Raw genomic sequence first — 16765 nt, 5'->3', positions numbered from 1 at the left:
AGTGCATCAGGAGAAAAGCCATCAAGATGAACAACAGAGATAGCTGGAGTAAAAATATTAAGGAAAGATATGATAGCAGTAGTCCAATATCTGAAAGGCTCTCATGCAGAAGACACAGCAGGGCTATTTGTATTGCTTTGGAGCTCTAATTTTGGCTAAATCCTAGGGGTCATTTGCAAAGAAAATACTCTTAGATTCATTCATTTTCATGTACGACTAGGGACGAAACCATGAAGAATGAAGATGAGAATACAGTCTATGTCAAAGGTCTTCAGACATAGTCCTTTTATGACTTGTGGACTTCAACTCCCAGAATTCCTCATCCAGACATGCTGGCTCAGGAATTCTGGGAGTTGAAGTCCACAAGTCATAAATGAGCCAAGGTTGTCTACCCCCGATCTAGTCCTTTCTTATAATCAGTATCTAAACCTCACAGCAGCTTAAATAAAATTAAGAGACTATAATTGGTCTTAATACAAATTTGTAAGTGATCTTTCTATTGAGCAGTGAACAAACAAGTGTTTTATGAATGTAGATAAGATACCGAATAATATAAGAATTATTTTGCTTGCTTTGTTACTTGAACCTACTAGTTCTAAGATATTATTATTCTAAAACTAAGTCTGTGACTTGATCAAAATTAAGTAGTATACTTTTAAGAAGTGCAATTAGGACTGCTTTCTTAGAAAACAAGATGGATTTTTATTATTTTCTGTTGAAATGAATGACTATCTACCATAGATTCCAGAAAACAGCTGTAGGAAAACCTAATTTGTTCCAGTTTTAGAGTCTGTGTCTGCAGATGTCTCCATATGGTGTCTTGAATATTGAAGAAAGCAAATAAATGATGATGATGATGATAATGATATCCATTCAGTCCGATCTGACTCCTGTCAATTCTGTAGGCCAGGTCTCTCCACATCTTCCAATCTTGAATTACTTCTTTGAGTTGTTCTATGTTCTGACTAGTGTCAGCTTTAATTATGTCCGGCCTCCGTGTCCTTTGTGACCTGGTTTTCTTTTACCGCTAACTCTTCCAAACATAATTGCTTTCTCCAGTAAATTCCCCCGCATGAAATGGTCTAAATAAGTGAGATGCAGTTTTGTGATTTTGCCTTCCAGTCATGTGTCTGGTGTTGTCCGCTCCAGTATTTGCTTGTTAGTTTACTATAGGAAGATATCTATGATTATTCTTTAACCTGACACCATACCAGGTAGAAACAGTTGATTTCATACTGACTATGTGGGATAAGAAATATAAAACAAATTTGGTAAACATTTTTGCTACTGAAAATTGGTCAAGCTAAGGTTATGCAAACTTGCTTAGGATTACAGAATTTGTCCATTACAGCCTGATGATAAATTCTGCATCTCTAAGACTCACGATTAAAATAACAAAGTTGTGGCTGGATTATTCACAAAAGGATGTTTCTCCTCAAAATGTTGCCACTGCATTGTAGTTTCTGTTTATCCTTCCCAGATATTTCATATATTTTCACAATACCCTGAATTGTGATTCCATTATTCCACAGAATTCTAATATAAGTTTGTGTCACTATTGAGATATGTTGTTTGGTAGAAGATTATCTAGGGATATAGTGAGATGGACAAAAGCTGAGTTTTCTGAATCTTTTCATCATCAGTGCAAATAATAGAGGGGCATTTCCCCTGGGCAAGCTGTTGAATGAACAAGGGCATTAATCTTTTTTTCATGTAGTACAGAGATGTGCAATTTAAGCCTCCAGGCCTCATGAGCTCCCCAGAGTCTATACAAAAACTACTGCCAAATTGTCATGTTTAATGTGGCAGCAATGGAACATTATCCATATTGATTATTCTTAATCAAAAACTAAATGGGAAGTTAGCACAAGATCAATCTTTAAGCACATTATTTCTAAGAATGCTTTTTGCCGCACACGATAGCAGTGTGCACAGCATTTGAAAGGGCAGTTTGGCAAATTATGTTAGTGTGAACAAGGCATCTCTTCAAAAATTTTAAAACAGCTCTGTCCTTTACAACAAGAGTCCCCAACCCCCTTGTTAGGAATTGGGCTGTGCAAGCGAGCAAAGCTTCTTCTGTGTATGCACAGGATCTAGGTAGCATGCGAAACCATGGGCCCCCTGGTTCATGGATAAATTGTTTTCCACATAACTGTCCCTGGTGCTCAAAAGGTTGGGGATTGCTGCTTTACAAGGTTAGTGTATCTTCTTTAAAAACTGTCCTTGTCTCCACGTGCATTTGCTGACAACCTGAGAGGCAGTCCAGAGAAGAAGCACAACCAGGTGTACTAGCTCTATTCTAAGCTTACACAGCAGAATCTTGCAAGACTGAAAGTATTTCTCCCCTCCTTTCCTTTTACTCTCTGGAAAAATATGTTGTATACCTTTGAAACTCTTTCACTCTCTCTCTTCTTTTGTGGACTATGATAACAATAGCAATAGCACTTAGACTTATATACTGCTTCACCGTGCTTTACAGCCCTCTCTAAGTGGTTTACAGAGTCAGCATATTGCCCCCAACAATTTGAGTCCTCATTTTACTGACCTCGGAAGGATGGAAGGCTGGGTCAACTGGTCAGGATCAAAGGAGTCGAACTCCTGGCAGTGTGAGCAAAGTTAGCCTGCAATACTGCATTCTAACCACTGCACCACCATGATATCTTTTATAGGCTCTCCCTCATTTCTCCCAAGGTCATTCCCACATACCATGGCACAGTCCCAGTGGAAATGTTACTTGTGTACATATGCACATAGACAAAGCATAAGCTTTGTAAAACAGATGGCCCTATAATATAAAAAAAGTTTTTTAAGTTTCCTAACATACTTTGAAAAAAAAACTGTTCCAAATGCTTTGGGTTGTCCTAAAAGTGATAGAGAAGTGAAGTTCAGTATTCTGTTGAAAAGTATGTATTTATTCTGAAAAAATCAAATATTTACATTTTGTCAATTATTTTTCTGTCACATATACACACCTTCTCAGGAGAAGCCTTACTCAACTAGGTTGCTCTAGCTTTTAGCTTTAGAAATTGGAAATATATTCTCTTTAAAAACAAAACACCCATCAAACTTGTCTGGAAGCAATACTTGGCCCATGACATAAACACTGGAAAGCAGCGGACAAAAATAATATCAGTGATGTAACACATGGCAAATAACTTGTATTTAACTCTGGCTTGAATTCTTCCAAGTTATTTCCATCAATTTTAAAAAACATTTTCTTCTTCATTTTAATGCATTATAGAACTGATTTCCTGTTCAAGCAATTATATGCACTGCAGCAATGACTGTGGACAGACACCCAAAGGGCCTATTTGCTTTTGTCCTGAAGGATCAGTTCTCCAAGCCGATGGAAAAACATGTTCAGGTAAATAAATATAATTATTTTTCAATGCTTATTCTGAAAATGTTGCTGTAGATGACAAATGTTTGATGTTGAAACAGGATAATATATTTTATAATTAACAGTGTTTAGCATTTGTTCTGTACTTCAGCTTCCTCTAGCCTGGTGTTGAACCAAACAGGTACTGGAAGTATTTGATTAATTCCTATAATCCTGAATCGAACTGGATGTACTGGATATGTTGTAGAACATATCTAGAAGAATCCAAGCTTGGCAAAATAATAGTGTTTAACCATTTTCTTTATCTTATTTCAGTAAAAAAGCAGTTGGAATCTAGTTGCCCTGGGATGGGGGAATCAAAGATATAATATTTTTATTAGGCCAAGTGAAAATTAGGTCAACTAAAACTATTTGTAAGCTTTAAAGAACTCATGAATAAATAAGATGGTTAGAAGGTATAAAATGAAGAAAGGAATGAAAAAGGTGGCTGATATTCATGCCATGTTTACTATATGCTATAATTGGTTTTTAGGTAGAAAAATGGAGATCTTGAGATATACAAGTAGAGAGTGTGAGTTGCCAGGAGTTCTCATAAAGCCGTGGTGGCGAACCTATGGCACGGGTGCCACAGGCGGCACGCGGAGCTGTCTCTGGTGGCACGCAAGCCATTGCTGGGCTTAGCTGCTCCCTCCTCCTCTCCGCGCATGCGCAGTCTGGGAATAGGCGAGAAGCTATAAAAGAAGCAACTTTCTGCGAAAGCAGCATTTGCTGCAGACAGCTTGAGAGTGAGCACAAGTCGGAGCAGACAGCAAGTGAGCACGAGCTGACAGCTCGGTGGCCATGCCCATTTGGTGGCCACGCCCACCCAGCACCCGGCGATCCATAAGTGGGTTTTGGGTTGCAGTTTGGGCACTCAATCTCTAAAAGGTTCACCACCATTGTCATAAAGCTTTCTAGGAGCAGAAAGCAAACATTTTTGTAAGCTATCCATTATTTGAAATATAAATGCTACTATTGGATATTTTATCAAATCTGTACAGTAACAAACTGTAATAAACTGATTTCATTTGAAACATAAATTTGAGCTGTTAAAGTCCAAACTATTTAAATCCTTCGTAAGATATCCAGACCTCATGATTGGTGAGAAGTAGAAGAGATATCAAGCATGTTGTTATAATATGAATAAAACAAGAGATAATGTAAGCTTTCATATTAGGTAGCAAAAAACAAATTGGGAAAAATTATAATCTAATAGGACGAAAGGTCCATGCTGACTGAGAAATTTGGGAGTTGTGGTCAACTGAATTCAAAGGACACCAGGTTCTGAGGAGGCTGATCTAAATTACAGTGTTATAAATGTTTGAAATACCTTAATATCATCCTATTATCCATTATTGACCAATACCAATTACTGCCCGAGACAGACAATTTAGGAAGCAGAATTCCTTTGCATGGAAATCAAAAGATTTTTCTGTTATTGACCTCCTGATGGAACAAGTGAGGTATAGAGGGTCCTTACTTTCATCTCTATCCAGCCTGGGAATCCCTAAATAAATAACTACCAGATATAGTTTAACTAGAGATCATCTCTAAAAGATGTTTATTGTAATATTTACTGAAGCTCAGCAGAGTGAACCATACTATTTCATGTCAATCTAAGTGCAGTGACTTTAGATAAAGATCCATCTTTTAAAAAAGTGAATCTGTTCTAGGTTGTACATCGCCTGATAATGGTGGTTGTAGCCAGATTTGTACATCTTTGAGTCCAACAACCTGGGAATGTAGTTGCTTTCCTGGCTATGATCTCCAGGAGGACAAAAGACATTGTGCTGCTTCAAGTAAGTATTGTGATTTTTGGACTCATCCTCAAATTCGTCTAACTGAGGCATGAAGATGCTCCACAAACTGCTTTTAAAAGACATATGGTGGTATCATATAGGACAAGGGGTCCCCAACCCCTGATCCATGGATCGGCACCGGTCCGCAACATGCCAGAAATCAGGTTGCATAAACAAGCGAAGACCCATCCACGGGATGTAGGCAGCACACAAAACCATGCCCCCTCTGGTCCATGAAAAAAACCTCTCTCCATTGAACTGGTCCCTGGTACCCAAAAGATTGGGGGCTGCTGATGTAGAATTTTACCTCTTTGCTTAATTCACACATTTTTTTTTGCAATGGACACAATCTATGAATCATCCTTGAAGACATGGTGGATGACATTGTGACGATCTTTCTGCTTTCTATTGGCCAATTTAAGCTGATGCAGTAACAGGATACTGATTTATGGACATTTTGGCATGGGTTGCAAGATGGATTGGATACGTGCTTTTTGCAGGTGCATCTGTCCATGTAATGCCAGACTGGTGTTTCTGGTCATTCTGAAATAAACTGCTCCAGCACATGGTGCATTTTGCTAAAATGTATAGCTAAATTTAAGCATAGATGGCTCTTAAAGAGATCTAGGGAGACTTTCCTTATTTGATCTTCCATCACTACAACTGGGGATTGATACGTCAATCTTCCTTTTTAACCATACCCTGTAGACACTCTTCATAGGACAGAATTGAAAGCGTAGCTAAGCAAAATAGTTCAGCTTAACATGGGAAGTACTATTGAGTTACAAATTGGTGTTTAATGAAAGACTGGAATTGATAAGGTATCTTGGGGATGGGGGCGAGGGTGGCTACGGTGACATTTATATTTATGTTCTATTATGTTAAATTTATTTTGAAGCTTTATTTAACCAAATACTACTGGTATATCTTCAGAGCACTATTCTCTAAAGCACGGATCTCAAACTCGCTGCATCATATGACATGTTGCGATGTATCAAGACTTTTTTTGCATTGCTGGAGCTGGGGTGGGCACGGCCTCCACATGATGCAACTGGCCTGTGGGCCGGCAGTTTGACACCCCTGCTCTAAAGCAAGTCCACCACAGATTATTCCTGTCCAGGAAAAAATGGTAGTATGTAACAATATTCATATACCTGTTTTGAACGACATAAGCATCTGTCACATTTAGCATGTTAAATTCATTGGCAGATTATCATCTTGGTTATTTATAATCATATTGTAATTAAGGTAATCTGTGATTAGTGCCAAGTAAGGATTGTAAATGAGAAGAAAAGAGAGAAAGACGTGCTACAATTTGCTTCTTTCCATTGTTATCTGCAGAGTGTTGAAGTAGAAGACTTAACATGTTACTACATTTATTACAAACAGGAGCAAAGCCATTTCTGTTGTTTGCGAACAGTCATGATATCCGTAGCATTGCTTTTGATGGGACGCAATACTCAAGAATCCTTAGCTGGCAGATGGGAATAGTCTCAGCTTTGGACTGGGATCCAATGGAAAGTAAGGTAAGCTTTTTTTTTTTTTTTTAAAGAGGATTTCAAAATATTGCAAGGATCAATGCTTTTACTGCATTGCATTTTAACTGTGCAGTTCATGATGTTCCATGATATAGATAAAGTGCTTCTTATTGCTATTATGCTTTGGGCCAAATGACTTCCTAAACAATGAGCACTTGACAGCAGTTATATATTAACATGCAGTGGTGTGATTCAGCCGGTTCACACCACATCAGCAGAACCGGAGCTAATTTTTTGTTGTCCAGGCCCAGAATGGACTTCCAGAAGCGGCATCCACACAGAGAACTAGTTGTTCACATATTTGAATCCCACCACTGTTAACATGACATATCTGTCATATCTATACATTCCGTATTTGTTATTTTCTCTATTAGCAATAGCACTTAGATTTATGTACCACTTCACAGTGCTTTACAGCCATCTCTAAGCTGTTTACAGAATCAGCATATTGCCCCCAACAATCTGGGTCCTCAATTTACTGACCTCGGAAGGATGGAAGGATGAGCCAACCTTGAGCCAGTGAGAATCGAACTGCTGGCTGTTGGCAGAGTTAGCTTGCAATACTGGTTTCTAACCACTGTACCACCATGGATCTGTTGGTGTTATTCACACATGGCTTCCATCCAGGACCTTGATTAAACATTATTTGTGCACTAGTAGGTTTGGAAGAAACACAGTCTCAACTTTGTAAATAATGTAACTATTTTTTTGCTCAAATAAATGTCATTAATATGAGAAGATGTGAGAGAAGAAATCCTATCCCCAACTAAGAAGTGCAGTACAGGTGGTACTCAACTTACAACTATTCATTTAATGATCATTCAAAGTTACAACATGACTGAAAAAAATGACTTATGACTGGTCCTCTCACAACCATTGCAGCATCCCCACAGTCATGTGATCAAAAGTCAGGCGCTTGACAAATGGCATGCATTTCCAATGATTGCAGCATCCTGCTGCAACCTTCCCAGTCAGCATTTGATCAGCAAAGCCAATAAGAGGAAGCTGTATTAATTTAACAACCACTAGACTCATTTAACAACTGCAGTGATTTGTTTAACAACCACAGCAAAAGATGTGGTAAGGCTGCAAAAGTGAGCGCAACCCACTTAACAACTGACTTGCTTAGCAATAGAAATTCTGTGGTTGTAGGTTGAGGATCATCTCTAAACCTTCTGTTTTCTTCTTACAGATTTATTTTACCCATACAGACCTGAACTGTATAGAGAGATCTGATCTGGATGGCACCAATTGTGAAAAAGTTGTATGTGACACAAGGGAGAAATCAGAAGGACTAGCACTAGACTGGATTAATCGTAAATTATACTGGACTGACCCAGAGTATGTTTTTTGCATAAATATTGCAGGACACTTACTGGTAGTAAAAAAATATGGTAGTAAATAAACAACTGACAAAAAAAGGAGAGAGTAACTGAAATGTTTCTGAAATGGTAGCATGCATTTTTGTATACTTAAGATAGTCATAACAGAAAGACCTAGAGATAAAAAAGAGAGACCCTTTGCTGAATAATATGCTAACCAAAAGCATTCATGTAAAGCAATTTCTTTATTGAACATTGAATGTATTTCCTTTTGAAAAAACAAGGACATTGTTAGGAAAAAAAACACTCCCAAACAATTGTGTCTGAGATGTTATTTTTAATTCACTTCACAGATCTCCTGTCCAGAATTTCCACCTACGAAGGGAACACTTTTGATTATATCAAAAGTCATAAAAATATTGTCTTCCTAAGAAACCAGTTAGCAATTGCTGTATTTGAATATAGTAATAATTGGTTTACAAAGCCAGTTTGGTCTAGTGATTAAGGCACCCAGGTAGAATTCAGGATAGACATAAAACCAGCTGGATGACTTTGGACCAGTCACTCTCCTTTAGCTCTGAGAACAAGGCAATAGCAAACCATTTCTGAAAAAAATTGCCAAGACAACCACAGAGACTAGTCCAGGCAGTCAATTGACTTGAAGACGCACACATAATAATAGTTGCTTTTCATGAAGTTACTAATTTAATTTATGGATTCTAGTTGCTCCTACTCCTAGTCTTACTCAGTTCTCTTGCAGTTTACAACTTTAATTAATAGGACAAGATAGAACCGAGAAGAAATGTTAAAACATTTAATTAATATTATGGTATAGACTAAGAATCAACTGGAAGGAGGCAAGTAAAGTGACAAACTAAAGTTATCGCAATAAGAAACCCCTTTCTATGTGCATATTTTGCAGGAAATATAGCATTGAAACTAGTAATCTAAATGGAATGCAGAGAAAAATAATCATACAGGAGAAGGAGTTTCATCCTCAAGGAATTGCTGTTCATCCATTTACCAGGTAAGATACCAAGTCAAATTTGTTTCCAAACTGTTATTGGGTATTATAGACTCCCAAGAATAAAGTCTGTAAAATTGTTGCTTCTATTGAAACTGTTTCACCTGTGCAGAGATTTTGCAAATACAATAATTGAAGGTGCAGATCCAATGGCTCTAATTCTTCAGCCCCTCATGAGCTACTGACCACAAAGCAGAAGTAGAATGTGGATAAACAGTTGCTTATTCGGTGTTCATAAATACAAAAAGCAGGCTAGTTAGAGCAATAGTCTTCTCTGTAATGATATATGGGTGTGAGAATTGGACACTAAGAGTAGTTGATTGAAAAAGAACTGACACCTTTGTTTGTGATACTGGCGTAAATTACTGCGTATACTGTGGACAGCCAGAGTAACTAACAGAGAGATATTAAATCTTATAAAACCAGACACACCACTAGAAGCCAAAATCATAAGACTACGTCTGATTTACTTTGGCCATGTGATGCATACAATCCATTGCAGAAAGCAATGGTGCCAGGAATGGTTAATGGAACAAAAAGGACCAAGCAACAAACATGCTGGCTTGATAACATCAAATCTGATACAAAATTGAACATCCAACAACTGAAAGTAGCTGTGCTTGAAGAGTATTATGGAGAGCACTTCCCTATAAACTTGCCTATAAAGAATCGGACATGACTAATTGGTTAAAAAGAACAAATTCTATGGTTCTCTCTGTTCATCACTCTGCCTGCTCTTTGTCTAAGAGATTGTTTCCGTTGCCTTTCTCCTCAGACAGCCATGCACAGAGCACATGTTCTTTGACTCTTCTCCAGATAGTTAGCTAGATGGTTGACTTTCTCTTATCCCCATGAGCTATTTCCTCTAAATAAATTTCATTTTCTGTTCTAGTCATACATCTGGAAATTGTCCAATGACTTGTGCCCCACTGTATTTTAATCATGGTTGAGGGATCAAAGATGGATTTTAAAACACAAAATTATTACCTATGAATAGTGTTTATATCTCACTCTGACATATATATATATATATATATATATATATATATATATGTAGGTCTTTAGTTGTTCGGGTTTTCTCCCGCGTAAAATTGGAAGTGTCTTGGCGACGTTTCGATGAAGTCCTTGCTGCTCAAAGCACGAAGCTGAAAACACCAGCCTGAAGATGACGAATGGGACTTCGTCGAAACGTCGCCAAGACACTTCCAATTTTACGCGGGAGAAAACCCGAACAACCAAAGACCTACATACAAATACCCGCGAAAACCTCAGAAAACATATATATATATATATATATATATATATATATATATATATATATATATATATATATATATATGTCTTCTTTGTTCTGCAAGTTGAAAGGATTTTTAAAAATGCAATGACTTATTTTGTTTTCCTTCACCAAAGGGAACTGTTTTGGACAAACCTAGGGATCAATCCACATATTGGAAAATCTACTTTGCAAGGCTCAGAGCGTATCATTATAGCAAATTCAGACTTAGTTTGGCCCAGTGGAATAACTATCGACTACTCTGATGACAAGCTATACTGGTGTGATGCCAAAATGTCTGTTATTGAAACTGCAAACCTGGATGGTTCCAACCGGCAAATACTTACACAGAATGATGTAGGTGAGGCGTTGGGATGTTAGTTTTCTATCTAATAAGGCACATATCAAAAATGTCAATGGAAGAGTGACTTCAGTAGCTCCCTCCTTTTTTGTACCACTTATCCATCACTGCTGCTCTAGAAAATTGATTAGGGTCACAGTGATGAAAGAAGCAAGTTCCTGCAAATATCCATGATAGTCAGCTGGTTATTTGTTGGTCACCCATCATATTGCATTATTTCTATGATCTGATTCCAGCTTGCCCCAAGATGAGGTTCAGGCAGCCCTGTGGAAAATGAAGAAAAAAAATAGTTTTTTTAAAAAAATGGGAAGCAGGAAAGTGTTAAAGGAATTGTATTTGGACTCTGCTTTGGAGAGCAAATAGCGTTAGGACTCACCTAGTTCACATTCCAACGTATGTTTGTTCTGATAAATCAATAGGGCACTAGATAAGGGAGGGAGTTTAACAAAGGGACGTGTGTGTGTGTGTGTGTGTGTGTGTGTGTGTGTGTGTGTGTGTGTTTCCCCCCTCCCATTTTGCTGACTTACTTGAAGTATTATTTGAAAAGAAATGTGTATTATTACTTACTTGTGTATTATTTGTAAAGAAATGTGAAGAAATTTTGAAAATTGAAGTACTATGTGCTCATAAAGGAAAGAAAACAGAACAAATACTTTCACCTCCTTTAGCCCAGGTAATAATAACTTAATATTACTATAGTGATTCTTATTGCAGCACTTCTGCCATCTAGTGCCCATTCCTGTCATTTAAGATACTGAAAAGATGCCTCTGTGGAGGAGAGATCAAAAGACTTGAGATTTAGTGTCAGCTCTGAGTTGATGATAATATGCTTCCAATGACCAGTTGTAGGGGAAAAAGAGCAGAGGAGGCCGATGTTTCTATCTCTGCTTGTGAGTGCTGTAAATGCAAGTCTATCTGACAACTCAGAAAGTAAATGCTGGCAAGAAGATTTTGGCCTAATCCAGAATGGTCATTTTTTATGTTCTTAGACAAGCTGTTATGTTTATAAGAGAACAGAAGAAACTTTTGTGCATGCATTCTAAGACTTCCAGTGATTTTTGTACGTTCTCTGGTTCTTGGCTGGTGGAAGGGCCAAGCTTTTAGGTGAAGATGGGCAATCCTTTGCTAGCTTTAGCCTGAACTAAAAGAAGGACAAAAAAACCTCAGAGTGAGGATATGATATATATGCAGATACAGCCAAGATTTCCAGTAGTGTCTCTGTTTGGGGTGGGGAAGTGTTGAAGTTTTTCTGTCTATACTTTTTGTGTGCTTCCTGTCATAAAACAGCAAGAAGTGTGACTGATTTTTTTAAAATTGTGCCATTTTGCTCCAGTTGGGCTATTTTAAAAAAGGATCACTGGTTGTAGAGAAATGAAGGTGGGGACTACGTATGTCCCTAGGGCTACATATTGCACACTGTTGTGTTAAGGGAAGAAAGAAAAAGACAATGCTTATAATTGATATTACTTCAAGTAGTCCTTGCTTAGTGATCACAACTGGGACCTGCAACTCAGTTGTAAAGCAAAGTGGACATTAACTGAGTTCAGCTTTCCTTTGCTTTGCAGACTTGTGAAGGTTGTTAATGCGAAGATTGGTCACAAAGTTACTTTTTCATCACTCTTGTAATTGCAAATATTCATTAACTGAAAGCTACTTGTGCTATAACTGCTATTTGGATTTTGTACTCTTAGGCTTCCCAGTAGTCATAAAAATCCTAGAAGAATGGGACTTTTTAGGTAAAATTAAATAAATGATTGAAGACTGGCAATACAAAAATATTTTGGACTACAAATAGTAATTTGTATTATTTAAAGTCAATTAAACATCAGTTAGAACCATTTTGCTAGTGGAACAAGCTACTGGTGAGCTGACATCTTATTGCTTTAATGCTTGGACAGATTATTCCTGTCTGATGTTCCTGATCACCACTCAGTAATATAAAGTCTGTATATATTATTTTAACATTTCCCGCTTTTATCCATCAATGTTGTGGTAGCAGTGATGACATCTGGAGTCAAATACAATATGGAAGGACACAATGTGCATCTAATGCAGATTGATGAATGTGCTTTAGGCAAGAGATTGATCTAGGAATTTAAAAGATTCTGCCTCACTCTAATCCTAATCTTCAATTTATGACAAGGATGGACAACTCTAATACTGTGTAGGGTATAACTAAAGCTGCAGTCCCAAAGTGGGTGGGGCTAGGAGTCTTTAAAGATTGTTCTAAGGTTTTTATGGATTGAGGGATGCCCCCTCCAAAAACAGACAGATTCTGGGCGGCGGGATCTGCAAGTTGCAGAAGAGATTATGAAATAATCCATGCAATCCCTAAGCCAGAGATTTGAATCTTGATCTGCAATATTCAGAACAGAAATATACTGGGTGCAAATAAATCGATGTGTTTACTCAGTGAATGTATATAATGGAACTATCAATCTTTATATCTACATTCTAGGCCATCCATATGGCATAACAATTTTTGAGGACCACATTTGGGTATCTGACTGGGCTAGGCCTTCGTTACTGAGAATAGACAAGAAAAATGGCTTCAAGAAGGTACGCCTTGGAGGAAGCATGCTGAGACCCACTTCACTGCTTGTAGTTCATCCTTTAGCCAAACCAGGTATATGTCAAGGGTACTTTAATCTTTTTCTGATTAGCTCTGTATCAGGACTTATTAGAGGTTCTAAAATGTTAGACACAAGCTTTCTGGCAAGCAGACGGTAGGAAGAAATGGGCGGGCAGCTTTGGTGGATGTCTGGCAGGCAGAGGGAGACGTCAGGGGAGGCTTGCACTGCCCGGGCATGGCACAAGGCACAGGAGAGTTGGCGGAGAAGGAAAAGGAACTACCACCAGTCAGGTGATCTGTGGGGCAAAGCGGGGGTAGCCAGGACCGAAGAAAGGCCCTCCAGTGAAACCTCCTGGCTCTGAAATGGGACTGGGTAAAGTGACCAATCCTCCCCGCCCATCGTCCGTGCTCCTGCTGCAACAGTTGCTGCTGTTGTTGGTGCCCCCCTGCGAGGTGAGGCAGGTGGTGGGGCATGGGTGTCCTGGCTGCGGGGACCATGAGGTAAGCGGGTGTGGGGCATGTGGAGCAGCTTCACCTCCCCACCTGCCTCACTTCACCTTGTGGTGGTGGCATCGGTGTGACACATGCAGTCCTGCTCCGTTGCGGCTATGAGCAATCAGACCGTGGGATGGAGTGGGTGGCTGGGTGGCTGCAAAATGAGACATTCCCTGAAAATAAGTCGTAATGGGTCTTTTGGTCCAAAAAAATATGACCAGGTCTTATTTTCGGGGAAACATGATATATAGTAAGCAATGTATCTCTATTACTGGTTTGTTTTGACAATTACAATATATTTCCTTTTTGCTTTAATTTAGCAGTTGAATATATTACAGGGATATTTGTCCCCTAATAAATAATTCTGAAATGGGACTTCCAGTTTTGTGCTGTAGCACATGGCCATGGGATTGCGATGCTCTGCACCCCATGGCCAGTTTTGCTCTGCCAGGGGACCCTAAATGGATCAAAGGTCGCCCCAGAGAAACGACAAAGAAAGAGGAGTGCTCCAATGAACACGGAATCATGGCAGTCAATCCATTTGATCCGGGAGAAGACATCTAACCTGCAGGAGAAAGGCTAGCTGCACACCAATATCTAGCCTAAGCTATTTGCAGCCAAAGTCCAAGAGCACGAACTAGAACAACAGTGAATAGCATGCTTGGAATTGGTGAGGGTATCGATCTTCTCTCTTCTATTTTGTAACTGATTCCTTGGGAAAGATCCCCAAAGTAAGAAATCCTCCAAAAGTGAAGGGAGGGGACTACACCCCCATTCCTCCATAGAAGGAAGTGGTGAATTTTAACTTTTAAGGGGGAAAGAAATATATTGAAATGAAATCTATATTACTACAGTCTGGATAAACCTAGAAACTAAAACAATTGTTAAGATTTTACACCCTAAAAGATTCTGATGAAATTATATATATATATATATAAAAAATAAGAACTTTTTGTTTGAAAAAACTAGAAAACAAACAACTACTACATCTAGTAAAGAATCAGACTATAAAACATCAACAAGACTGATTCAGAAATTGGCAAGATGCCCAGAAACAAAGAATAATCTGTTCCCTTGAACTTTAATAACTCTCAAGAAGACATCTGGGAACAAAGAAAGAAAACATACGGAGCCAGCCATAAGATTAAAAAGCGTTTGCAGAAAAAGAAAGGCTCTGACTGCTGTTTAAGCCCAAAAATTATTTATAGAAAAAGAAAAATTTTGACTTTTGGCTAATCTCTCAGGAGGGGAATTTACAGGAAGGACTCAAGGTGGCTAAATATACTGGATTGCAATTCTGACTGGTTGATAACTGACCCCTAAATAGAAGAACTGTGGTAAAATACTTCTTTCACTGATGCCTTGACAATTGGAAACAGATTGGATTACAAAAACCATATATAAAGATAATTATATAAGATTAGGTTGTTTGGATTCTGAGATTGGCTGGTTTGGCAAGGCTAATCATAGAGACTATGGCACTGATGAAAGACTATTTGGAGGGGGAGACAATAGGGATATTGTATACTTATCAAAAAAAAAACGACAGGAAACCACATCTAATATCTACTCCTAAAAGTTCTAGCCTGGAATATCACAGACCTCCAGAAGCAATATTCCAAGACAAGACAAATACTTTTCAGGAGGAAATGTATGCAGTGCTATAACAGATACAAATGACAATGGATTCAAACCATGAGGAGATCAAAAACAACTTTGATGGCATAAATGAGCACATCTCTAATCTAAACTTACAATTAAAAAACTTTCAGAAAATGACGATAAAGAATGAACAAACAAATCAGATAATTGAACACAAACTTGAAGAAAATGACTTAAACAGCAAAGCCACAAATGAAGAAAATTGCAACTTAACAAAAACAGGAAAAAATCTACAAGATTTTGCCAATAAAAATGAAACAAGTAACTTATTTGTCAGGATGTCAAAACAAACCCGAGGATAAGAAAGAAGATTTAATAAAATGGACTACAGAGCTGCCAGGAGAATCATTAGATTTTGGGAGACAAAAAGCACATATCCTACATAATTTGTTTTTCTCACTCCCAATAATACCCACAAAAATACAGGAACTTCCTGGTAAGCGAAATATATTAACTTGGAAAGCTACTTGGCAAAAGAAGAAGGCCAGAGTTAGATTCAAAAGATTTGATTTGCCTTACCAGATGGAATATTACATGAACAAACACCTGTTTGAATATGGTTAAAAGAACAGAAAATTTTGGATATAAGGGGGCTCTATAGTAAGAGGGATAAGAGATATAAGTTAGTATAGTATCTTTTACAATATATGAAATGTAAAAATATTGGATGATATGTGTGAATGAAAAGTTTGAAATTTAAAGGTAATTAATTTGAAGAGAACTAGGACTGAGGAATGACTAAAATATTGAGGGGAAATTAAGCTTAAACAAGAATTTTTGAAAACAGATTATATAGTGACTTAACAAGATAATTTTTACAAATATAAGTGAAATATAAGCCAATAAAAAAAGATATTATATGTAGATGTTATAAGATAAATAAGTAGTATATTATCCTTATAACACATGAAACATGAAAATATTGGGATGGTGTATATAAATAGAAAGCTTGGATATACTGAGAAAATTAAGACTGATAAAAATGACTTGAATATTAAGGGGAAGTTAAGCTTAAATAAGAATTATAAAAATAGAATGCATGATGAACCAATAAGATGATTTTTATAAATACAATACAAGTTGATTAGAAAAAAATGTCATATATGGACATCATTATTATTTCTACAAATATGAAAAAAATGCCTATATTTAATCATTTATGCATTGAAAATATTAAGAATTATACTTGTTTAAGGTTGACGAAGGAGAATACTATTGGAAGAAGAGAAGATCAAAGAAATATATTACTAATTAATACACTAATTATGGAATTATAAAATTAATCAGTATTGACTGTTAATTAATTATTACTGATTTTTTAAAAATATATGAACCAAGAT

At 37.4% G+C, this 16765-nt stretch overlaps 1 protein-coding gene across 4 annotated transcripts in view; it reads left to right on the top strand.

Moving 5' to 3' along the window:
- EGF (epidermal growth factor) overlaps positions 1 to 16765 on the top strand; it is a 50565-nt gene that overhangs the window by 18730 nt on the left and 15070 nt on the right. For all 4 annotated transcript variants that reach the window (XR_005556131.1, XR_005556130.1, XM_039338347.1 and 1 more), the window contains exons 8-14: positions 3242 to 3364; positions 5053 to 5178; positions 6568 to 6704; positions 7909 to 8057; positions 8961 to 9065; positions 10473 to 10696; positions 13155 to 13322. Coding sequence is in view for 2 of the 4 variants with exons in the window: in XM_039338347.1 (XP_039194281.1) it covers positions 3242 to 3364; positions 5053 to 5178; positions 6568 to 6704; positions 7909 to 8057; positions 8961 to 9065; positions 10473 to 10696; positions 13155 to 13322 (1032 nt within the window). In the remaining 2 variants the exon portion in view is untranslated. The remainder of the gene's footprint in view (positions 1 to 3241; positions 3365 to 5052; positions 5179 to 6567; positions 6705 to 7908; positions 8058 to 8960; positions 9066 to 10472; positions 10697 to 13154; positions 13323 to 16765) is intronic.

This window comes from Crotalus tigris, unplaced genomic scaffold (assembly GCF_016545835.1).
Source record: "Crotalus tigris isolate CLP2741 ecotype Arizona unplaced genomic scaffold, ASM1654583v1 scf7180000017695.2238764, whole genome shotgun sequence".
Taxonomy (NCBI): domain Eukaryota; kingdom Metazoa; phylum Chordata; class Lepidosauria; order Squamata; family Viperidae; genus Crotalus; species Crotalus tigris.
Note: the sequence above shows the minus strand (reverse complement) of the source record. Positions and strands in the feature narration are given on the sequence as shown.